Source organism: Sus scrofa, chromosome 1 (genome assembly GCF_000003025.6).
Source record: "Sus scrofa isolate TJ Tabasco breed Duroc chromosome 1, Sscrofa11.1, whole genome shotgun sequence".
NCBI lineage: Eukaryota > Metazoa > Chordata > Mammalia > Artiodactyla > Suidae > Sus > Sus scrofa.
In genome coordinates, this window is record NC_010443.5 from 272,635,764 (window position 1) to 272,660,419 (window position 24,656).

A 24,656-nucleotide genomic window follows, 5' to 3' on the forward strand; every position below is an offset into this window, starting at 1 on the left:
ACCGTCGTGGAGGGGACATACCCGGCTCCAGCGTCGGCTCCGAAGAGGTCGTGACCCACACAAGGCCGGCACGGTACCCACACAGCCGTTACACACCTGTTCCAACAGGAGCACCTGCATCTCCCAGATGAAGTTTAAATCTGCCACCTTGAAGTCGTTGTCTCGGAGGAGCCGCTGGGCAGCGGCGGCAGGCGATGGAAACCACCCTGGCAAGGGGGCACTGCGCCCCCCGAGCTCGCCCAGCCAGGCCGGGGCGCCTCACGACTGTCTGAAGGTCGTGTCCGGCCCGCCTCCAGAATCCCGACGGCGCATGGAAGGTGCTGGACGCTGGCTGCGCCTTCTCCCTGGTACACTCACGAGACTCGGTGGCCAGGCTCAGCATCTTATAAGCGCCCACAGCTGCTGAGTCACCTGGGCTCCACCAACAGGGGTGCGGGAACCCCAACGTGCCGGCCACGGCCTCGGGAGGCCAGCACGCCTCAGAAGCAAGGCCAGACGGCCGTGCGGGCCCGGCGAGCCGCCTGGCTCCCAGAGTCTCCTAGTAGAGCTGACGCCAGCCCCCTCCTCCCACACGAGCAGGCCACTCTCGGGAAGGGCATGCCCGTGAATACAAGGGTCTCACAGACGCCATCGGCCGGTCCCCCTCGGCCACCCGAGATAACCGACCCATCCCGGCCCGGAGGTTTTCGCTCCTTTGCTCCAGTTCCTGCTTTGCCTACAAGCCCCTAGGAGGGCGCCAGGACTCATTTGTGTCAACACAGCAAAGTAGTGCAAAACAATAAGTTTTTATTTGTTCACAGTTAACACAAGCAACTGCCTTGACATTCTAGAACATTCTAAGAAGGACAGCAAACCTTTTGATTCCAACTCCCGTTCACTAAGATTGTACCATTTTCTCTTGCAGTTCATTTATGGCATCTCATGTGGATCGTCTGACATGCTTTTAAGATCAAGGCGGGAAGGTGTAAACCTTTTGACAAGAGACGACGGTCTTGAATTTAGCTGAAAGCGGTCAGCCAAAAAAAAAAAATCTGATTTTCACTGATGGGACCCCTTTTAACTGCAAGTTAGCCACATATGGTTGCTCCATGATTGAGTTATAAAACTAGACTCTTGTCTTAGCAAAATCTGTTCCTCAGTAATATATTTATGGTCCATAGAAGTCTTCTGAAAAGTGATCACTGATTCCTCCTAGTGCAAAATGCCTGGCTGCCTCTTTGATAAGCCAGAGGCTCTGATGCCGGGAGCAGCGCCATCTGTACCCTCCTGTCCAAACACTCTATCGGGGGGGGGGGGGGGGAGAAAGGGGTTGGTCTGGGGGTGTCAGACTCTCCAAGATCTATCCCAAGGCTCAACTCGGCTGTTTATCCCAGAGGCTGGACAATTCTGTGGCCCTGGGACGGGAAGGGGGAGAGCGCGCGCCTCTGCCTTCATGAAGTCGTTTCAGAGCCAAAAGCAGGTGTGGGCACAGGTGTTCGACCATCCCGGGCAGGCTCCCCTGGAGCTACAGACACTCTTCTCTCAGGTCAGAGAGCACAGACTGCAGGACGGTGTCTGCTCCCCCCGGCACATCGGTCATGGATAAGGAATGAGCCGCTCGGGGACAAGGATCACAGCAGCAGCCCGGGCCAGGCCCCAACCTAAGTTTGTTCTTTTACCTCTAGGGAAAAGCCTAAACAAGTGCAATCAATTCCTCTGCAGCGGCCCGGGGAAGGGGCAGCCCCACGGCAGGGGCACCCGTCCTAGGACTCTGGGTGTAAACAGACACACAAGCATCTCCAGACCGGACACACTTTTCCATACTCACTGCTGGTCAATTTCAAAGCACGTGCCCTGAAGGGTGCAAATGCCCAGAGTAAGATGTGCTTATTTGGGTCACCCCACAAGATAGCTCTCGTCCCCACGGGCTTCTCCCGGAACCACTCTGAGAGCATCTGCATGAGGTGGGGGGCACCTCCCCCGAGACGGCGGCTGGGGACCGAGTCTCCACTCTGCCCGAATCCCCCTCAGCCCAGCCCACACCTCTCCCACCTCACTGCTTTGGTTAGAAAAACTGCATCTTCACATAGTACTTTGTGTCACTTGTTCTGCAGTTCTTTCTTTCTGGCTTCAAGTGGTATGTTCTAGTTTTTGGTAAAAATTCACACTGGCCAGTCACAGCACTTTTGTTAGCGTCTACACAGAAACACCCAATTTTTTTATTCTCAGCCGTGAATCTGAACCTCTGTGCTCCTCGGAAACCCTCTCTCATCATCACGATCACCTAGTCGTCCTCTTCCCCACAACCGCCAGGGCTCTCTCTTTCTCAGCGGTAACACCCAAAACAACACACGCTGTCGCAAACGGCGACGGCCCCATCCGGCGTTGTGTTTGCTGCCGTCTGGGCGCTGCCCAGTGGGGCCCTGGCCGCCGTGGTGACACATGGGTTAAACTTGCCAACTGTCAGTGGCTTCCGGGACCCTTTCCTGGATGTTAACAGTTACCCTTTAAGAAGAGTTCAGACTAGCTCCCCCAAACACAGTACGGACCCCTGGCTCCCAGACTGGCTTAGCATTTCTCTCTCTGCTCCTAGAGCCTCGTGAGACCCTCAGCAGCTTATTCCCAGGGGGAGGCACCTTCCCTCCCGAAAACCTCTGCTGACGGGCGTGGCGAGGCCACGTCTACCCGCCCACCCAAAAGGCTGGTCCCGGCTCTCATCGCCAAGGGAACTCTTGACCCAAGACGTGAACTTTCCCTCCGACCTTTGGATTTCAGTTCATTTTCCTATTCATGACCAGCTACTTCCTCCACGTCCCCAGCTACGGTTTTCACGGACCTGGGACGGAACCCTGCCAAAAGCTTTTTTCCAATCCAAGGACACGCTCCACCTGCTTATTTCCTCGTCATAGATTGGGGATCGCTCTCCACGGAAACCACGCCGTCACCTTCCTCCTGCCTCCCCACCCCCACGACGCTGTAGTGCATCCTTTGAAAACAAGCTTTCCCGCTGCCCCAGAAGCAGAGCCCGACTTCTCAGGGTCTCTGCCGACCCTGGTTAGTGTCTGGTGGGGGGGGGAGAACAGACATGGACACTGGCCATGACCAGGCTTGCTCAGAGTGACTCGCGTGAGGCTAACCCCAACGTCTGTCCACCGCTCTGCTTAACCAGCCTCAGGACAGGCTCTGGTGGGACCATGACGGTGCTGCCGCCTCTGCCCCATGGTCCCCAGGCCTGAATTCTCTCTGGGAAGCTGATCTGTCACTATCACCTTCCATCCTTCAAAATGCTCACTGCAGCATCTCCCAGTGCCCTGCTGACTCTGGGCAGGTCTATCATTTTCAAAATTAAACCAAACCTTATTATTGACTCAAGTCCTTTGCAATAAAAAAACCCCTAAATTTTCAGGTTGGGTAAGTTTTTTCGCCCACACCCACAGCATGCCTAAGCTCCAAGGCCGGGGACTGAGCCCGAGCCTCAGCAGTGACCCAGCCTCAGCAGTGACGGTGCTGGACCCTCAACTGACGGCACCACCAGGGAACTCCTGTGTTGGATCTCACTTCAGCAGGACTCTTGCGTCCACCCCCAGCCTGGCTGAGTAAAACCCGTGGCCTCCTATAGTCCAGGGGAAGCTGAGTGCAACCCCTCTGGACCAGACCGTTGCAAAGCTGAGCAAACAGACGCCAGGGCTGGAGGAGGGGCCAAGGGCCCCAGGCACAGAGACCTGGCCGGCCCAGGAGCCTCCGGCCCGGGCCTCAGGCCACTTTACCACGCTGCCTCCTTCTCTGTATTTTCTCCATCTGCCCATTTAAAAAAACGCTTTTTTCTTCCCTTGCATCAGCCTCCTTGCTTCCGCCAGTTGTCAGGATGAGGGCTTTGACTGGGGCCCAGCGCCTCTGCTCTGAGGCGCACATCTCCCGGGCTCGGGAAGGGGACAAGCACTCAGAACGAGTCTTCATGGTTGTAATTTTCCCCCCTGAATTTGTTCATGTTTTCCTTTTCTAAAGAAAAGTGGACTAGACAACGAGAACGCATTTGCTTCTAGGCGCTCCTCTGGAAAAAGCGGAGCTGCACGTTTGGTGTCCCGACCACTCCACGCGGGGCATCCAGCGGCAACTGCCGGCGCCGTGCCAGGCGGAGGGCAGCCGGGCGATCCTGTCCCAAGGAGGTCTTCTGCCAGGACCACCAGGGTGACAGGGAGTCCCGTTATCTAGCTCCCTCTGGGTGGGATGCCAGGACATTCACTGCCGCCCTTTACAGAGGAGCCTTGCCCCTTGGGGGCGGGAAGCGCCCCATGCCGTGAGGTTCGTACCATGACAGTTTTGCCTTTTCCCTCTTCACGGATGCGCCCTTCCATCCTTTTAACTGAAAGGAGAGAGAGAGAGAGAAGCCAGGTTCTGAAGCCTGGCTCTTCCCACCCATCTCTCCCTGCCTCGGTCTCAGCGGGAACACGGCCACAATTCTTAGGCTTCTAGCATTTATTTCGGAGCACCTGCTGAATTCAGCTTCTCTGCCACCACCCATGTTCCGGCGGGTGTCCCCTCTCCTGAGCCTGTGCGGGCGGCTCAGAGGGCCCGGGGCAGTCAGCCTCTGCCAGCGCCCCCGGGCCCTGCTTTAATGCGCTGCCATGCAGCAGCGCCAGGCCCCTGAGAGTGAGAGCGGGTGTGAGAAAGCTGTAACCTTCTGGGGACCTGGAATCTACTACAGCGAGGCAGCTCGCGGAGCCTGAGAAACTGTGGTCATGAAACTCTCAAGAAACTCTTTGGACCTTCAGAGCCTTTCTGCTGCAGTGTCACCAAGGCGCTGACATGAACCACGGATGCAGGGAACGCGAAGGGCGGCAAACAGACAGAGGTGTTTAACCACAAGGCTCAGCTGGCACAACCCTGCCTGGACGGGCAGCTCCTCGCCCACAGCACGTCTCTTCTCAGGTACCTGCTCACGTCCCCTGCAGAGAGCAGGTCTGACCATGCATCGGCCCAGGGTCAGAACAGGACCAGCTCCCGAACAAACGCCACCTGAGTAAGGGGGTGGGCTGGGGTGGGCAGGGGGACAGAGCATTCCCAAGGGAGGAGGCCTCCACAGCGCCAGCTCCAGACTCACCCACAGCAGACCTTGTGCACAAAGAACTTTCTAGGAAGCTTATCAGAACCGCCAAAAGAACACAGGCCTGCAAACACCCTCGTTTTCCTAGATCTGCTGCTTTAGATGCTGAACTTCAGAAGCGGAAGCAGTGAAAAAGCCTCACGTGAAGCTCTCTTGTGCAGGTGACAGGCTCTGCAGGCCACCTCCTCCCGGAAAGGGGCAAAACCAGATTCACCTGCGACGCTACCAAATAGCTGGGCTCAGGGAGAGCCACCCCGGCCCTCTGAGCTCCAGGAAAGGAGAGCGCGGTGTGTCAGACTCAGAGAATGAATTTGGCCTCATATTGCACAGGTTCAAGGGGCGCAACCATTTAGGGGGAGGGGAGAAAAGAAAGCTGGCGGAGAAGGCACCCTGGCCCTCGCGTTCGCACACGCTGCCGGGGTCGTGAAAGAGAGGGCTCGGGGTGGCTGAGGGGAAGTTACGAGGCATCTTGACGCCAGATCCAAAAACCGTTCTGCGTTCGGTCTGCTGTCAAGAGACCTCCAGCCCACTTCCGGGGCACGAGCTGGCCACTCACGCCCTGGAAACAGGCACGCTTTGCACCGTGCGTTCGCACCGCCCGTTGCAGGCCGGCAGGAGGCAGGTCAGCACTGACTGGCCGTCAGCCTTGGCTGTGTTCGTGATGGCTCTCGTTGTAGTCCATGATGCGGAGCTGTCCGACACTGTCCGGGGGAGGGGGAGGCGGGTGCGGGCCGTCTAGGCTCAGGGCGGTCTTGGCTTCCACACCCGAGTCTTTGCCCAGGTCTGTCTTCAGGGTCTCAGAAAGGCTACTGCTGGGCATGCCGTCCTCATCGCACTGGCTCTCACTCTTATTACGAAATAACTCTCGAGCCCTCATGCCCAGGAAGCTCTTCGAGCTGGGGAGCGAGCCGGCCGTCGTGGGGATGCTGGTGGAGGGCTCGCCGGCAGCAGTTTCCCAGCGGCTGCTGAACGGGCCCGCCCTCTGGCTGGGAGGTTTCTCCGGGGTAGAAAGCTCGCTGCTGCTGCTGCTGCTGCCTCCGCCGCCACCCCTGCTCCCACTCCTGCCCCGGGTGCTGCCCGGTCTGGGGGGCTTGGTCTCCCCGTTGTGGCCAGAGGCCTCTTCGCTGTGCCCTGATACAGCATCCGAGCAGCCGTCATTACAGCAGTCCAGCCTGAAAGACACACCAGGGAAGGGGTTGGTGTGTGCGCTGCCGGGTTTGGGAGGCGTGGGATCACACCGCACACTCGGCCAGCCGGCGCTGTGTGCGAGAACAGAGGATTCGAGCGGGAGAGCTCCTCAAGAGGAACCCCAGCCATGACGAGGGGTGGCAGGTGGCGATCCTAAAGACGACACCCCCGTGACCGAATCGAGTGACTCGGGGCCAAGGCCAAGGAGCAAGGGAAGACGGCTGGGCGTCTGGGGAACGGGGCCAAGGGCTGAGCCTCGTCAGGCCAGCCAGCCGCCTGCTTCTGACACCACGTGCCACAGCCCTCGCTCCCTCGGGGCAGCCTGACGACCAAGCCCCAGCCCCGGGTGCCGACTCTGTGTCCCTACCTTTCCTCTGCGGCTTCCGCTGCCTCTGCTTTTTCTTCTTCAGGGTTTTTCAGAAGGCCATCCTTCTCCAACCTGCCATATAAATCTAAGATCTCCAGCTCGAAGGCCTGGGTGATCCTCTTCTGAGCCTCGTACCTGCTCTCTGCGGCCTGCAGCTGTCCTCTGAAAGAGAAAGACCACTCCCGAATGTGGGAAGCAACACGCAACAGAACGCATGGCAGCAAAACCCTTTCCCTGCCAAGGTTACCTTGCCTGCAGCTTGACATCCTCTAAATATTTCTTCTGCTCCAAAAGAAGATGGTCTTTCTTGGCCAGATGAGATTCCAGTTCCAAGATCCGTTTTTGAGAGGTATCAAGCCTCTGACTTTGCTGGAGAACGTGGCTTCTGTTTTTTTCTAGTTCTTTCCGACACGCAGCTTTCATCATTTCTACTTCCTAGAAACAAACAAACAAAAAAGGGAACTGGAGTTAGTCCTTTCAGAAATTGAACACGCCATATCCACTTTGAAAAATCAGTGACAGAAGCTCTGAGAAAGGTACTTTATTAGCTATTGCTAGTTGGAAATAAAAACTAGAATAACTTGCAGTTGCTGCTATGGTCCAGTAGGCTAAAGATCCCGTGTGTCTCGAAGGCAGTGAAGATTTGATCCTGGGCCCAGTGCAGTGGGTTAAGGATTCCGTGTTGCTGCAGCTGTGGTGTAGGTCACAGCTGCAGCTCAGACTCAATCCCTGGCCCAGAAACTTCCATACACCTAGGGCACGGCCAAAAAAGGGAAAAAAAAAGTACAACTTTCTGGAAAGTAAGCTGGCGATAAGTACCAACCTACTAATCCTTCCCTAAAATCTATCCCTTAGGAAATCATCTGAATGTGAATAAATATTTTACACGAAAATAATCACCACAGCGTGATTTAGAAGAGCAAAAAATTGGAAACACTATTTTGGGGGGGAGGGCACAATACCCTCAGCATGTGGAAGTTCCTGGGCCAGGGACTGAACCCACGCCATAGCAGTGACCAGAGCCACTGCAGTGACAATGTCAGATCCTTAGCCCTCTGAGCCACACAGGAACTCCTAGAAGCACTATTAAATATCAGGGAAATAGTTAAGTAAAGTCCATCTTATATTTAATAGATTTTTTATCAGTAACAAAAGTACTGCTCTGGAGTTCCTGTCGTGGTGCAGCGGAAATGAATCTGACTAGGAACCATGAGGTTGCGGGTTCAATCCCTGGCCTTGCTCCGTGGGTTCTGGCCTTGCTCTGTGGGTTAAGGATCCAGCGTTGCCGTGAGCTGTGGTGTAGGTCACAGACGAGGCTCGGATCTGGCGTTGCTGTGGCTGTGGCGTAGGCCAACAGCTGTAGCTCTGATTGGACCCCTAGCCTGGGAACCTCCATGTGCTGCAGGTGCAGCCCTAAAAAGCCAAAATAAATGAATGAATAAATAAATAAAAATGAACGTACTGCTCTGTATTAGTAATAAGAGGAAAAGACTCTAAAGCCACGGGACTGGTGTGATCAACTACGTAGCCACCCTCACTCTGCAAGCAAGCCCGTGTCCAGCTACAACTTCGACACGGTGGCGTGTGCGTCATCTGTTTGCTTTTCTGCTCTTCTCCTCTCCTAACGCCGGCTGCGACAAGGCTAGAGACACAGCCGAACGAGCAGGCTTGCTCGGGCCAGCAGCATCTGCAGACCAGGTACCCTGACAAGGACTGTCGGTCACGCCGGCGGACAGACGGAAACCACTGACCGCCCCGAGCAAGTATAACCCACCAACACTCAAAAAAGAGTGCAAAGGACATTTTTCTTTCTTCCTCTCTTTGTGGCTGCACCGGTGGCGTGCAAGAGTTTCCAGGCCAGGGATCTAAGACCTGCCACAGTGGTGACAACGCCAGATCCTTAACCCACTGAGCCACGAGGGAACACTGGAAAGGACACTTTCCTAACAAGTACATGCTGCATTTGTGTTCCGTGATTTTTTATTGTGGAAAAAGACGCATAACGTAACGTTTCCCACGCATTTGTTTTCCTAAGAGAGGTAATGAACCACATGGAGCAAGGAGGGGAGCAGGAATGAAGGCGCCCTCCCGCCTGGGAGATGACCTGCGAGCCCTGCGCCTCCCCGGTGACAACGGGGTCAATGTCGGCTCAGAACCGGGACCATGTGACGTGGCCGTTCCAGCTATGCCAGATGGCTCCGGACTTCAGCACAGGTCAGGCGAATACACGGAACCTCTGTCCCGCAGGATAGTTACTGGTTATGGACGAACTAGGAGCATCCGTACACCTTCACTAACCCTCACAGCCACTGCACGAGGGGCTCCACCCAACGCCTACCAGCCCTTCCCTATCTGACGCTCAGACACCCCCTTCTCCTCCCCACTTGACTGAAAAGACGAGTCCAGCTCCGGGTCCAGAGGCAGATCCTGCAAGCTGAAAGCAACAGCTGGCCAGGGATGGACGCCTGACGTGAGCTCAGCCAGTAACAAGGGTGTGCAGTCTGGCAGCGCGTCCCAGAAAGATCTAATGAGACAGACCTGCAGGGGGCGCGAAGACTTCCACCTGGGACCTGTGCTTTAACTGGGGCGTGCACTTTGCAAACACGGGCACCAAGAGCCCAAAGACAAGGCTGACAGGGTGGGCTGGGCAGGAGAGCGGAAAGAGGCCAGCTCCTTGACGCTGTCCCTAAACTGCCAACTCGAGCAACCTGGAACTCACCTGCCTCACTCCTTATGGATAAGCCGGTGAAGTCCTTCTGTGCTGCTGCTGACAGCCGAAGGTGGCCCAGCTGTCACCAGCCGGGACCAGCATGCCCACTGCGCGAACTGCGACACCAGGCTCAAGGAGGTCAGGCCCCAGGAGTCCAAGGGTTCCAACCAAAAGACAGAGGCCAACCCGCCCCCCACTTCTCGTGGGAGAGGAGAGGGGTGCTCCGAGTAAGCTTTGAGAGGTTCTCCAGTCCCTCAGGCCTCTTTTCCCTGCCTTCTCCTTCTGAGGCCATGACACTTCCAAAACAAGAGAGAGCTGGTTTCTAGAGAAAGTTCCACATTTAATATCCTTCTAAGGGATCCTGAACCTGAGAGGGGAGAGGCGCTGAGAAACAGGAGTAACTGTTCCCATGACTACATCTCTTGGTTCCAGGAAGACTCCCTACATTCGGGGGCGGGGAGCTTTATAAAGCCCAAGGAATCCTAAAAAGAAAGCCTATTCGTGATGGAGAAGTCGGTGGGAGGAAGCAGCGAAGCTTTTGCTCTTAAAATTCCATCCCCAACTCTTCCACTCCCGCTACCTGAGGCTATCTATAAAGTGACCCAGAGCTTCTGCCCCCACGCGTCGGTGAGGCGCTAATTAAGGAAAGACCATCCCGATGCTGGCCTTGTTGCCAGGACTGAAACACCGTCTGCAGAAATTAAACTCCGCATGACGAAGAAAAAACACGCATAGCAGCACGTGCCCACAGCCCTGAGAGTTACACGCCTAACGGGCCTGGCACCCCATGCCTTTTCTTCGTCGCTCTCTCCCTCTGAAGGGGTCCCCGCCAAGAGGAGGGAAAGACTTTACGCCGACTCTGAACCGATCGGCATTAGGTGCTTTCGCATACATGGGACTGCAGTGCAAAGCACCCAACGAGGGGAACCGGCCAGTGGGGCAGCTGAGACGTGCCTGCGTGGCCGGGCCAGGGAGAGGCGGGACTAACTGGACCCCAGGGCAGCCATGCCATCTTTTAGGAAGCAATTCATAAAGCTATTTTCTCCAGCGGGCCACCAGTGGGCTGCATGGGTCCCAGGAGTGTCCTAGAGAGGGTGTGGCTCCTTGAGCCCACGTACCTTTGTAGTGTCTGAGTGCTTGTTCTGCAGTTGTTCCAAATACAGCTCGTTGACTTCCCCAAGGACCAAGAGTTGCCTGTTCAAGAACTCCATCTGCTGCTGGACGGACTCACTGTTGGAGAGCTGACCGAAACACAGCAACAAGCACGGGGAAACGTCAGACAGACAGCACCGGCCAGCGAAGGGGCAGTACCAGGGCACCAGCTAGGAGGACACGGTGGCAGGGCCGGGGCGGTACCAGCAACTCCCACGGTTTCATAAAGGCCACCCCTCCATGGCTGGGGGCAAGGAAGGGATCCAAGGGCAATAAAAATGGACAGACATGCACTTCAAAACTGTCCCTGTGCTGGGAGTGCCCGTCCTGGTGCAGTGGTTAACGAATCCGACTAGGAACCATGAGGTTGCGGGTTCGATCCCTGCCCTTGCTCAGTGGGTTAAGGATCCGGCGTTGCCGTGAGCTGTGGTGTAGGTTGCAGACGCGGGCTCGGATCCCATGTTGCTGTGGCTCTGGCGTAGGCTGGTGGCTACAGCTCCGATTAGACCCTTAGTCTGGGAACCTCCATATACTACGGGCGCGGCCCTAGAAAAGGCAAAAAGACAAAAAACAAAACAAAACAAAAACTGTCTCTGTGCCAAGAGGAAGAAGTACAGATGCTCCACATCAAAAGTGGCCACCCCAGGACACCCAGGGAAGATGGGTAGGTGCACAACCACCAGGGCAGGGACACAGCGGTCGGGGGACAAAGCCCCAGGGAAAAACCACCAGTTTGTGAGTAAGTGATTTAGAGAGAGTGCAGGGAATCCTAAAGAGGGGGATACAAAACCTGACTTCACATTTATGTAAACAAAATATTAAAAATGAGTTCCCACGTGGCTTAGCAGTAACAATCCCGACTAGTGTACATGAGGACGTGCGTTCAATCCCTAGCCCTGCTAACTGGGTTAAGGATCCACCGTTGCTGGGGCTGTGGCGTAGGCTGGCTGCTGCAGCTCTGATTCAAACCCTAGCCTGGAAACTTCCGTATGCTGCAGGTGCGGCCCCAAAAAGACAAAAAAAAAAAAAAAAAAAAAAGAATGAGTTCCCAGGGAGTTCCCTGGTGGCTCAGGGGACCAAGGATCCAGCGTTGTCACTGCAGCAGATGGGATCACGGCTGAGGAATGGGTTCAGTCCCTGGCCTGGGAACTTTTGTATGCCGTGGGTGCAGCCAAAAAGACAAAAGCGTGCCCAGGACACACAGAGACTGGGGCCGAGGCTCGGTGACCCCGGCAGGGGACCGGGGGGCAGGGGCCCTGTCCACATGACATTTACGAGCACCCAGCCCCGCCCACTTGATGTCAACAGCATTGAGAACATCAACCAGAAAGGTCTCCAGACATTGCCCATGTCCCCGGAGGGGGCGAGCAGCAGCAGCAGCAGCAGCACTCCCTGTCAGGAGCCCTGGCACAGACGCACAGCAACCCGCGCGTCCTGTCTGGAGGAAGCCCGGCAGCAGCGGGCGGCCTGGCCCGGCGCCCTCACCTTCTGAGACACCTGGCTGAGCTGCAGCTCGGTGTGGCACACCTTGCTGTTGGCCTTCTTCAGCTCCACGCGCAGCTCCGCGATCATGTTCCTGCAGTCCTCCAGCTTCGTCTGCCCAGAGAGGCGAGCCGGGGGTTACCGGTGCCGGCGCGCAGGCCCACAGAGAACCGGGAGAGCCTCGCACTTCCGCTGCTCTACCATTCTGGGCCCACCGGGTTTAAAACTAACCTCTTAGGTGTAAAAAGTAAGTTTCAGTTAATTTCTGAGGTCCTGACTGATTAACAAAAGGAAAAAAAAAGAGAGACCTTAGATCTGCAATTGGCAAACTGCATGCCAAAGGGCCCCAGGGCTACACAGCAGGCTCGCGGGGAGCTGCGGGACTGGCTTTAAATTTTGAGGGACACACAGTGACATCTGTTGGCCCGCACGTGAACTACCACCTGGAAGGAGCAGCACTGCAGTTACCAGGCGTGCTAACCCCGCAAAGCTGGCTGTGGTGGGGGCTGTGATAACCACACCATGAGAAAGCCAAAGGCAGACAGAAAATGAGGGCATCCGGTCTCATCTGACTCCAAGGTCCGAGACTCGGCAGTGCCCGACAGCATCTGCAAGTGACTGTGGTCCTTCGAAAATGAAACAAAATCGAAAAAAAAAAACGAATGTGTGCATCTCACTTGCGAACAGCCTCTAAGCTGTGATGACCGAGATCCTCAGCTGTTTGGATCTACTTAATGAGCAGAACTGCTCAGGGTTCCTTCCGGCTCTGGAGCACCGGGCAAAACTCCTAAAGTGCTAAGAACACTGTGAACCGAGGGAGCTGGGGACCCTCTAAAAGGTACCTGCGGTGAAATCTACCTGCCGTGACTTCAGAGACAGCCAGGCGCGCTCTCGGCCTGTCCTGGCGGCTCTGCCGGGCGCTGCGGTTCGCACCTGTAACTCCTGGCTCTGGTTGTAGAACTCCTCCCGGTCATGCTGCAGCTGTCTGATCTGGCTGTGGAGCTGGGCGACCACCGTGTCTCGCTGCTCCTGGAGCTGGCTGTATCTGGCTTGCTCTTTCTGCAGACACACCTTCCATATCTGGATGTCCTTCTCTTGTAACTTCAACTGGTCTTTCTAGCGGAGACCAAAGACGCCATCATTTTAGCTGCCTTACGGCCTGGGCAGGCACGCTCAAGTTCAAACGTAAGCTGCAGGTGTTTCATCGCAACACTCACAAGCCACCCTCAGCCCTGACAACGGGCCCAGACTCTCCCAGCTCACTACGGTCTGCCCTGGCTTCTGGTCAAGGGTTTCCAAATTCCACACGAGCAAATGGATCAACAGTCGCTTAAAGAACTTTTCTCAGCGATCACCTCGCTCCTGATCCTTCCAGAGGTCCTAGACCACCAGCGCTCAGGTAAGTGGGTGCTACCAGCCAAGGTCACCAGAGTGAGTGTGACTGACCGCGGGCTCAGCCTGCGCCCGCGCCGACCAAGGGCCTCCTGTTCACCACGGCAGCTCACAAGGAGAGGCTGCTGCTACTGCTCTCATTGCCAGGATGAGTAACGGAGGCTAAATTACTTTCCTAAGGTACCAAGGAGGAGAGCCAAGGTCAATGCCCAGGTCCGACTGGGTTCACTGCCCTACAAGATTCTGCCACAAAGCTGCTTCTCGTACAGCTGGGTTTACATCTGGAGAAACAAAATCACTTTCTGACTGCTACCCTCTTAGCCAGTCACAGACCAACAAACACCAAAAATCACTCGTCCCCACGGGTTCCAACAGCTGCAAGGGAATTCAGGGCTCTGGCCGTTCACATCTTAAGCTCAGAGATGACGTGACCGGCCAGGAGCCACACCAGGGAGCCGGGCCGGGGCTGAGAGCTCTGACCTCGCCCCGCGCCCCTGCGCCCCCTCGCCCCCCGCGCCCCCCTGCGCGCTCACCATGGCAGCGTTGTGCTCCTCCAGAGCCGCTGCCCTGATCACCTTGCGCAGGAGCCGCCTGTTCCGGAGAGCGTGCTGCTGCCTCTTAAAACGCTCATACAGTAACTGGTTGTGCAGTAAAAGCAACTGGTTACGGAGGGTGCGGACCTCATCTGAGGGAGGAGAGCCTGATTTTAAAGCAGAGGGGTGGCAGAGACGGCTTTTACACGGTGTTCCATCGAGCCCCACCCACGGCCTGTCCGCTTAGGAAACACTTGGTGAAGACACCGGCCGCTCACTCTACGTGATCACGAGGTTTCCAGCCCCGGGCACGCGCTGGGGGGTAGACTTTACTCCCCAGCCTCGCGTAGAGGACTCCACACAGGGTTATCGTGTAAGCTGACGCTGGGAGAGCCTCATTACCTTCCCACAAACCTCGACGACCCCTCCTCTGGCTGCGCTGGCCTCTCTGCCCCGGGAGCTGCCCTGCAGCGTTTACTTCACCTGGTTCCTTTCTAGGGAAGCCTGGCATGAGCGCCGCACGTTTTGCTGTTCTCAAGCACGCGGTCCTCTGCCACTTTCCAAAACTAGGAAATGCTGACTGAGCAACCCGTGAGGCACTCATCGGCCAGGTAGGTAACCCGGCTGGAGCAGCAGCAAAGGGGGGTGTCTCCTACAGCGCTCCTCCTTCAAGGACAGAAAAGGCAACAAGCAAGCAGGAGCCCCAGGCCTGGAAGGGGGCTCACGTAACAACCGTACCTCCAAAGTGGGTCCAGTCCACAGACTTGCTGGGTAAAGATAACCTAGGAAAAAGAGTTTGAGCAACAGTTACTGATCTCGCCTAGAAAAGCTCATCAGGACTTGTCACTGCAGGAACATTAGCTCGCTTCCTTGTGGTCAAAGAGCAAAGGCATGAAAAGCTATCCACGCAAAGTTCACCGGGGGCTGCAGCAGGTGGAAGGGCCAGGCCCCCTCTGAGCGTGACCAAGTCACCAAAGTGGAAAGGCCCCCATTCCGAGCTTACGCCGCAGCCTGGCACGTTGTCGGCTCTCCAAGGCAACCGAGGGGTCAAACACTGAGCCCTGCTCTCAACCCATGGGGAGCAGCTCTCTGTTGAGAAGCTACTGTCACCCAAGCTTAAGGAGGAGGCAGGTCATTTACCGAGTCTCTTACACTCAGCTTCATTCAAAACAAGATCTTAAACCTCACAGTCTCCGTCAAATCCCACCTGAGGTTATTCCACGGAGGAAAACGAGTGGTCCCTAAGAGCCTGCCCAGGAATGGCAGCACTGAGGGTGAGCAACTGCCTCCCCCACCCCCCAGATCACCTCCGAAAAGTGCAGTGGGGAGTTCCCGTCGTGGCACAGCAGAAAGGAATCCGACTAGGAGCTGTGAGGTTTCGGGTTCGACCCCTGGCCTCGCTCAGTGGGTTAAGGATCCAGCGTTGCCCTGAGCTGTGGTGTAGGTCGCAGACACGGCTCAAATCCAGCATCACTGTGGCTGGGGTATAGGCTGGCAGCCATAGCTGATTAGACCCCTAGCCTGGGAACCTCCACATGCCACGAGTGCGGCCCTAAAAAGCAAAAAAAAAAAAAAAAAAAAGGAAGAAAAGTGAATAGAACAAGGGTTGACAACGGTGTCTCAGACGGGTTCCTAACCGCGTGCGAGGGCGGGGGAAGGGCCCGGCCCGAGAGCCCTGAGCTGGCACTGAAAGGCTGATGATTTTCTCTTCCATCAGGTGAACCGTGTCACCGAAACAGAACAGCACATTGGCAGCCAGAGGAGACAACCCGCCCACTACCCTGGGTTCTTCCAACACCATAGCCTCGCGCTAAAATTTTCAGAGAGCAAAGGCGAGGGCGCTTGGGCTTCCTCACAGCACGCTGGCACAAAACTGTTTGCGGATAAGGCGCGCGTTTTCAAGCGGCACGTTGCAGAAGAATCACCTGAGTTGAACCAGCCTTTGCAGAGGGTACACACTTTGTGTGTGTTCTGTAACAAGCCTCGGACCAGGGGACATCTGACGAGGCAGAGGAGCAGCTGCCTCTGGGAGCGCGTGAGGAGTAAGTAGTGCTCGCAGCCAGCGGGGTGACAGCAGAAGCTGACGGAGCAGGGGGCGCGGCGTACCTGCTCAGCTCCTTGCTGTGCGCGTCGGCCCCCTGCTGTATTAGCCTGTCCAGCACCTCCACGGGGGAGGCCGGGGGCACGCCGTCCTCCTCCGCGTGCCCTTTCACCTTCTTCAGCAGCTCCTTGGTCTTCTTGCTGACAAAATGATGGGCAGTCTTTGGCAATGCCACCTCAAAAAGGTGGTCGTACGGGGGAGGCTGCCCGCTTCCGAAGCCCAGGCCCCTCTGGGCTGGGACTTTACAAGGGCTGGGGGTCAGGATGCCCGTCTCCAGAGAAGCCTGGCGCGCCCTGTCGGCCGCAGGGCTCTCCTCGGCGCCCCCGCAGGGCAGGTCGATGGGGGTAAAGGCTTGCTTTGGTGTGTCAGGCCCCAGCTTGTCCAGGGAGGAGTTTAAAGGCTCAGCGTTGGCGCTGGTGCCCTGAGTGCCGGAGGCGGCTGAGTGGGTCTTCCGCGGGCAGCCGGGGAGGCTGTCCCGGTAGAAGGGAGAGTCGAAGCCTCCTCGAGGAACCAGGGGCTCGGCGTCGGGGCGTGATCTCGGACAGCTCTCTAGATATTGCCGCTGAGAGGAGGGGGCGATGAGAGACACGGCGTAAGGAGGCCTCCCGGGCAAGGCCGGGCAGTGCGGGGCTGCAGGCTGCCACGTGCCCCCGAGACGCAGAGATAAAAAGCAGCAGCCCTTCCCCTGGCACAGGCCTCAGAATAAAACTCCCAACTCGTTCCCCCAAAGAAGCCCAAGCCTGTGCATGCGGACGCTAAACCCGGGTTAAGGGCAGAGGGGCTCCATTAGCTCGCGGCAAACCCCACAACAGGCCCAGAATTCCGCGCCTGTTACCTTCTTCTTTATCTTTCTCCACACTATCCTCTTCGGAGGCCAGGCCCCCTAAAAACCCTGGGAGGTCACTGAGAGGCACAGAGCCTTTGCTCCCGGGGAGCTCTTCTAGAGAGAAGCAGAGACAGGGCACATCAAAGAAACACACAGGCAAAGCCCGTCGCACGCGGTGAAATGAGAGAGGCCCGCCAAGACTCTGCCGCTGAACCGGGAGGGCCGGCAACGGCTCTCCTGCAGCCACCGCGGAGCTGAGACAGTAGCGGCATCTCACTAAAGGACCCAGACGCCGCCCCAGAAAACCAGGTGTTCCGTTCTTACCATCTCAGAGAACAGATAAAACCACGGTTGGACTAGCTCAAAACATAAGCACCGAAAAGCTTTTTTGGGGATGCTATGATGAGGTGGGCGATGAGAATGAGTGACACGTCTCGTTATCTCTAGGCTCCAGTGTTTTGTGGGGTTCCCGAACTCCCGTTTCCACAAATAGCCCCTCAAGAATCAAGCACAGTCCACCGTCGCCCAGAGTTTTACCTAATCCTCTGTCGTTCGGAAGATGGTGCTGTCTGTGGAGACAAGGCCTTGCAGGATCTGGTCTCTCTTCCTGAAAAGACAGGTCCACTTACATCACGAGGCGGAAAATCGTGCACGTTCTCTAACGTAAGAGGAACATGCTAAACAGGAGTTCGCAGGATACTGTTCCGTCTCAGGACACGTACTTACAGACTATCCAGAGTCTCAAGACCTTTTGGTCGACGTGGTTATACCTAACTGACAGTTACCATGTTAGAAATGAAAATAAAATCTTAAAAATATTTATTAATTCCCTTAAAAGATCAAGCCCAATACCTGTAAACAAAAATAACGTATTTTTATGAAAAATAACAATCTTTCCCAAAATAAAATTAATTTAGCAAGCAAAATTTAAACTACATTTTTGCAATCTCTTTAATATCTGGCATAATCAAAGAAAGCTGGATTCTTTTTGGTTGGTTGGGGTTTTTTTTTTTTGGCCATGCCTACGGCATGCAGAAGTTCCAGAGCTAGAGATCAAACCCACACCACGGCAGTGACCCGAGCCACAGCAGTGACAATGTCAGATCCTTAACCCACTGAGCCACCAAGGAACTCTGAAAGCTGGATTCTTTCTGCAGCCAAACTGGCGGCATACGGAAGTTCCCGGGCTAAGGGTCGAATTGGAGCCCCACCCGAGGCCTACACCACAGCCACAGCAACACCGGATCCAAGCCGCATCTGCGACCTACGCCAGACCCTCAACCCGCTGAGCGAGACCAGGTTTCAAACCCGCATCCTCACAGAGATGATGTTGGCTTCTTAACCCGCTGAGCTCCCGCAGACACTCTGACAGCTAATTCTTGTACCTTCCTCTGCTTGGCTGTCGGACGCTACTCTGGCTAAAGTGAATGAAGACAACGCTAGGCCCCATGGACAGGAAAGGACCGTTCAGATAACGGGTTACCGTCTTTGAAATTACACCAACACCTGACAAGTGGTAACTGCTTTGAGGCTGATTACCATGCAGACTCTGAGACCACGGAATTCACGCTCCACACCACGCGAAGCTCCACTGGTCTACCCTGGACCCTGAACACATCTCCCTGTGCGTGATTCCACGACATCCCACACTGGGCAGGCAGAAGACTCATGAGTTTCTTCTAAGCGTTAAACATTTCCTCATACAGTAACAAAAGCTCAAATTATTAACCCAGCGTCCCAAGACTTGACAATCTCATCATAAAAGACTTGGGGAAGCTACTGAGCTCATGGTGGCAGGTACCAGGTTTTTAATATTCTAATTTCACCTTTTATCACTGGCAACAAATACCGTCAGTTGTTTATCTTAAAGTGGCAGACTCAGTTTGACACTGAAGAAACTAACTGTCTGCCAGATACTCAAGTCTGAACAGCCATAGTTTATCAGCCACTTGTTCTTTCAAATAAAACTGATGCTTCACGAAAAAAAGCAACGAGTCCAGCTCTCAACTTAAACCATGGCACAGGTGTCTGAAGCGACCACCACATGGTGCTACGGGGTCCAACTGCTTTACGTCTGTTTCCTACCTCACCACAAGCAATAGTGAGCGTATGTGTTCCTTCTACAGAACTCTCCGGTTGGGTTCTTTGGGGGGGTGTTGCTTCGTTCCTCCCGTTAAACTGAAAGAACACGTCAAGGAAGAAGAACGTGATGCCTCCTGACCTGTACCAAGGGGCCAGATGCTGTAACCGCCACTGTTTCTGTACCATGAATACAAATACCAACACAGTAAAAAGGGCAAGCACGCCCTTGGTTCTACTGTGAAAGCAGCTGTGCCCTGGCAGATTCCCTTAAAGGGTTCTGGGATCCCCAGGGTCCCCAATCGCATTTTGAGAGCTGCTGGTTCGTCTACTTGCAATTATTCTGATTCAACCCATTACATTTTAGGTCAAAATTCTATTTGGCATAAAAAGCTTCCCAAAGCGAGGCTGCAAGCAAGCCACTGTGCTTGGGCAGGGGCAGCAGACCAGCCGGGGCATACCTTCTTGGGGGCTGCGGCTGTGGCATGCGAGAATGAAACGTGCACGAAGTCGTCCGAGTGGCAGGGTGGGGCTGGAGGAGGGGAGGTGGCAGGGGTTCCCAGAGGAGTTCCTTTTCCACCTGCTCCGAGACAAGAGCAGAATACACACTTTCAGTCTAATGATGAGAAAAACTGCTGAAACTTTTTTCCGCCTAGCTATTACTGCCGAGCGAGAAAGCTGCTGGAGTTAGCTTCCCGGGACCTGGATCAGCCTTTCTTCTTTTAGCTTCACGGTACCTGCTATGTTCTGAGAGCTCCAGGGGTTTGCGTGCACTGCCAAAAGGTTTACCACAGCAAGTGGCTCTCCAGCTCACGACGGAGTCTGAGAGAAGGCTCCTTATCACGAAAGGCAGGCCCCAACCAAGCCACCAGATCTAACTGGACACCTACGTACCGGCTGTACCAAAGACTTTACTGAACGGGTGGGACACTTCGGGTGGGACGTTTCCAGGAGAGGTTGGAGGAGTGGTCATCCCACACGCCACGGACGGGCTCCAAAGAGCAGCCTGGGGAGGTGAGAAGGCACGTCAGCCATGAGGAACCAACACCAACGCCCCCCGAGCTTTATGCCCACGACCAAAGGCCATTTACTTATTTATTTACTGGCCTCACCCGGGGCACACGGAAGTTCCCGGGCCAGGGATCAAACCTGCACCACAGCTGCAGCAAGGCCATGTCCTTAACCCACAGCACCACAGGGGAACTTGCCCAGCGGTCTTTTTAGGGCCACACCCCCGGCATATGGAGGTTCCCAGGCTAGGGGTCCAATCAGAGCTATGGCTGCTGACCTACACCACAGCTCACCCCAAGGCAGGATCCTTAACCCCCGAGCGAGGCCAGGGACCAAACCCGAGTCCTCATGGATACAAGTTGGGTTCGTTAACCGCTGAGCCACAACGGAACTCTGCCCAGTGGTCATTTTAAATTTAGCCTTTTCAACTGGAAAAAGGCATCTTATTAAAGCTTTATCAGGAGATGTGGCGCTTCTTCTTTTTTTTTTTTCTTTTCTTTCTATTTCTGCTTTTCAGGGCTGCACCTGGAGCACACAGAGGTTCCCTGCTAGGGGTCGAATTGGAGCTGCAGCTGCCGGCCGACACCACAGCCCCAGCAACACTACCTTGCATTTTCTAAGTCTAGACTCCAAGAGAAACCCCGGTGGCGGCAGTAACATCATGCGTCCTTCCAACCAGCTCCTGAAGTGAGCAGTGCCATTTTCCCACCCACACGCTACATCCTGACCCGAACAGTCAGCTTCACCAGCAAGCAGAGGAGAAAGCAGGCTCGCTGCTTGACACCATACTTGTGGCGGCTCGGTCAACAGCCGTGTTGACGGGGAACTCAGAGTCTGAGGTAGCTGCCCTGGCGTGTTTAACAACGTCAGCCGAGAAGAGGAGTGAGGGGTAGAAGTCGTACTCCCTGCAACAGAACGGAGAGACCAAACACGGGGTCAGGGCGTGGCTCTCGACGGTCCTGACAAAACCTTGCGGGCCTCCAGCCCGTGAGGACAGTTAGTTCTCTACACTGACCACAGCTGACCGACTCCTGACGTCCCTGCGGACAAGGTAACACCTGAGAAGTTCTCTGAGTGCCCTTTGGAAATAAAGCTCCGTGAAGCCTGATGTCTAGTTGAGCTGCAGGATAACTTGAAAAAGCACTTGGAAATGTGGAATGACAACATATAAAAAGAGATAAGCCTAGACTCTACATGAACCCAATTCTGAACTGTCCAGGTTCATTCAAAACTGTGTCCATGTGAGAGCCCAGAGGGGCTCCCTAAAGTGTCGGAAAAGTAGGAGACTCCCTCATAAGCTGGGCCAGCAGCCCCAGCCTCTAATCCATTTCCTGTGGTAGGTGTTGAAGACACCGTCCGAGACTGCACACCAACGAGGACGTGAGACTTATGCAAATGAAACTTGGAAGAGAAATTAATCGGCAGAAAACGGAGGCAAGTTGAAATTTCAAAGCTTCGGGAAAAAATTCCTAGGAGCTGAACTACTAAGTCCTATTCTAGGAAAAGAAGAGCAAGTCAACAGAATCAAACGATGCTTCCCAGAGACAAAGGTCTCAAGCAGGGAAGTCCCAAAGGCACTTTTACCACAGCTATCCTGTGTGTCCGCACAGGAGCCGGCGGCGACATCGGCCGAGCGGTGAGAAAAACGGGCTGAGATCTGGTGAGACACAGAATAGCCATCTTCGTATGAGGCTTCCGTGGGGTCCAGAGAGATTTTGGCACATTCTATCACAACATCATGGGTTTCCAATCTCTTCCACCTGTAAAAGGCAATCAAAGCCAAGAAATGCACATTATAATCCATTGAATCAAACCAGCAAATTCAAATTCTTTTTTGTTTTTGTCTTTTCAGGGCTGCACCCGTGGCCTACAGAGGTTCCCAGGCGAGGGGTCAAGTCGGAGCTACAGCGGCCAGCCTACACCACAGCCACAGCAACACAGGATCTGAGCCACATCCTCAACCTACACCACAGCTCGCAGCAACTCGGGATCCTTAACCCACTGAGGGAGGCCAGGGATCGAACTCTCGTCCTTATGGATACCAGTCAGGTTCATTAACTGCTGAGCCATGACGGGAACTCCTGCCATCAAATTCTTAAGAGTGCTCACTCCCTGCCAGCCCCTGAACTATGATTAGCGAAGCACAAGGCAGAACCTCGCCAGCCCAAGTATTCATCAGCACTGCTGTGTACAGAGTTAACCATTCCTTTTACAAAGCTATACCTTCCCTACTGAAAACGACTCTATCAAGTTACGGAAAGAATCTGAAATAAAAATCCCATTGACATTAAGACGAGGCACAGCCTCAAAAGAGAAAGCAAATGACGCAGAGCCGTCACCAGGGGAAAATCTCCTTTGAAACAAAGATAATCAAGGAACAGGGAGACCTGGAGACGGCCAGGCAGTGGCGGCTGATTTGATGTCTCCTACCAGTGCCTCTGTGTCCTCACCCCTCCCTCGACCAGACACGCAGCACAGCAGGTCGCAAACCTAGAGAAAGCTCAGGAGGCTCTTTGAGGAACTGTCTAAAGATGCCTGTGATGTGCTCCAGAGCTCGGCTTCCAAGGATTTAGCCTATGGAAACAGACACCCATCGAGATGGACGCCACCACTCAGGACAACTCGTAACAGAAAGAAGAAAGGAAATGAGCCCAAGTCCAACCAAAGAGTTATCATTCTACAGAAAATTACACCACCACGAAAAAGTACGCTCCTGCTAGATCAGTGGTGGCCAGGAGGGGGAGAAGGGACTGACCAGCAAGGGCAGGAAAGGACTTTCTGGGCAATGAACCGTTCTTTCTCGTGACTGTGATTTCTGTCAAAACTTAAGAGCACTGATAAATTTTATTGTATGCAAACGCTATCTCACTAAAGTACTCCAGCAACAGCCGAGGCCGTGAGTACCGGTCAAACAAAAGATCAAGTGAGCGTGTACATTCCGAATGCCAAGACCAGGAGCCTCTTCCCACCAAGCGGCCTCTTCCCTCCAGGAGTAGCCAAACCCTTGCCAGACAAGAGACCCGGAGACCCTTTTCTGAGAAAGTCTGACCAGCCCCTGCGCCGGAGGAAAACAATACCGACATCGGTGTCTCCGCCAGATGCTCAGATCACACTCGGAAGCTCAAGCCAACAAGCCCTGCCCCTGTGAAGACAGCTTTTCAGGGTCCTCACCCAAATATGAGATTAGCAGATCTTTGCAGAGAGCCCCCCAAATTTAAAAAGACCAACACAAAAGAGTAGTTGACAGGAAACAAGAGTTCGTAGGGAGAAGAAAACCTATCCATCTTATCAAAACCACAAGAGACTGCATCCGTGAAACAAAAACAGGCTACTACAAAAGGAGCACTCGGAGAACTAAGAAGAGCTCTTAGGTACGGAAAACGGCTGGCAGAAACGACGCGGTCACAGAAGGACTCAGAGCCAGAGACGAGGACAACGTCAGGAGCAGTTTAACAAAGGAGTGGAGAGAGACAGGGCAGCAAAGACAAGCAGAGAACCACTCCAGGAAGCCCCAGTCAGAATACAAGGAGGAGTTCGAGAAGGAAAGACAGAGACAGTCGAGGAAAAGAAATCCAGATCAAAACAATTGAAGAAAACGTCCCAGAATTTAAGACAAGAGCTTTCCGACTGAACCATGGGAACAGATGCATACCAAGGCACATCCCTAGGAAATTTCAGATTATGAGAATGAAGAGAAGAGAGGACACACAGATGCTCAGAAACGAGGATGTCTTGGACAAGCAAGGGGCCAGTGGAGTAACGCCTTCACACTGCTGGATGAGAATGACTCCCAGTCTAGAAACCTATCCCCACAAAAGACGGTCTGCTGTCTCTCAAAGCCACCAGAGGATATGTCCCATGAAAACAAGAGGAAACCAAAACAGAAGGCAAAGGATCCCGGAAGTGGGGAGCCTGCACAGGAGAGAGGCAAAGAGGAGCCCTGGGAGAATGAGACAATGGTCATGTACGCGGCACGGGACACCGTGCTCGGGTCCGAACAGACACGAGAGAGACAGGGGTGCTGCAGGCCACCGCTAGAGCTTCTGCTGCCACCACACTATCTTTCGGAGGGTCGGAGAGTCCAGGCGACCGTGGCCTAGACAACTCGCTAGTATTTAGCTTGTGTGGGTCATGCACTGATGAAATTCCTACCGTGCCTCCTCTGCCTGGATCAGCTCAGGACCTTCATATTCCATCCCACGGAGGGAGTCTGCTCTGATCTTGGAATTCTCGCTTGGAAGCCACAGTGAGCTTGGAGCACACGCCGAGCAAGAGGCGGCCTCCCTCTGCCATTTTTCAACAGCATGTCCAGGACCTGGCCCTCGCTGTGGGCCTCGCCAGATGCCCTGACAGGGGAAAGCCTCACGTTTTCCAGGACTTGCCCCTGACCTTGCCAGCTGACTTCCCCGGAAGGGACTCCCATAAACTCTCAAAGAAAGGGGACGCCTGACCAAGACTCAGGGCCTCAGTTCTTCCTCTCTCCTCCCGGGAACCAGCATCCCCTAGGGACAAGCCTGCCCTTTCCTCAGCCAGGCTTTGCTTCCTAATCAGCTTTTCAATATGAAACAATACATGTGCTGTACAGAGAAAAGAAAGAGAATTATTTTTAAAAAAGGGGTTTTGGAGCTCCCGTCGTGGCGCAGTGGTTAACGAATCCAACTAGGAACCATGAGGTTGCGGGTTCGGTCCCTGCCCTTGCTCAGTGGGTTAACGATCCGGCGTTGCCGTGAGC

General features: G+C 54.8%; 1 protein-coding gene across 1 annotated transcript in view; it reads right to left on the minus strand.

Moving 5' to 3' along the window:
- Positions 767–24,656, minus strand: part of TSC1 (tuberous sclerosis 1) — a 49,419-nt gene continuing 25,529 nt past the window's right edge. Inside the window, 16 exon segments of the mRNA XM_021070814.1 lie at positions 767–6,255; positions 6,639–6,800; positions 6,886–7,073; positions 10,467–10,589; positions 11,986–12,096; positions 12,916–13,098; positions 13,908–14,074; positions 14,646–14,689; positions 16,014–16,538; positions 16,540–16,570; positions 16,844–16,948; positions 17,372–17,441; positions 19,375–19,493; positions 19,808–19,919; positions 20,714–20,829; positions 21,509–21,684. Coding sequence (XP_020926473.1) covers positions 5,724–6,255; positions 6,639–6,800; positions 6,886–7,073; positions 10,467–10,589; positions 11,986–12,096; positions 12,916–13,098; positions 13,908–14,074; positions 14,646–14,689; positions 16,014–16,538; positions 16,540–16,570; positions 16,844–16,948; positions 17,372–17,441; positions 19,375–19,493; positions 19,808–19,919; positions 20,714–20,829; positions 21,509–21,684 — 2,764 coding nt within the window. The 3' untranslated portion in view covers positions 767–5,723.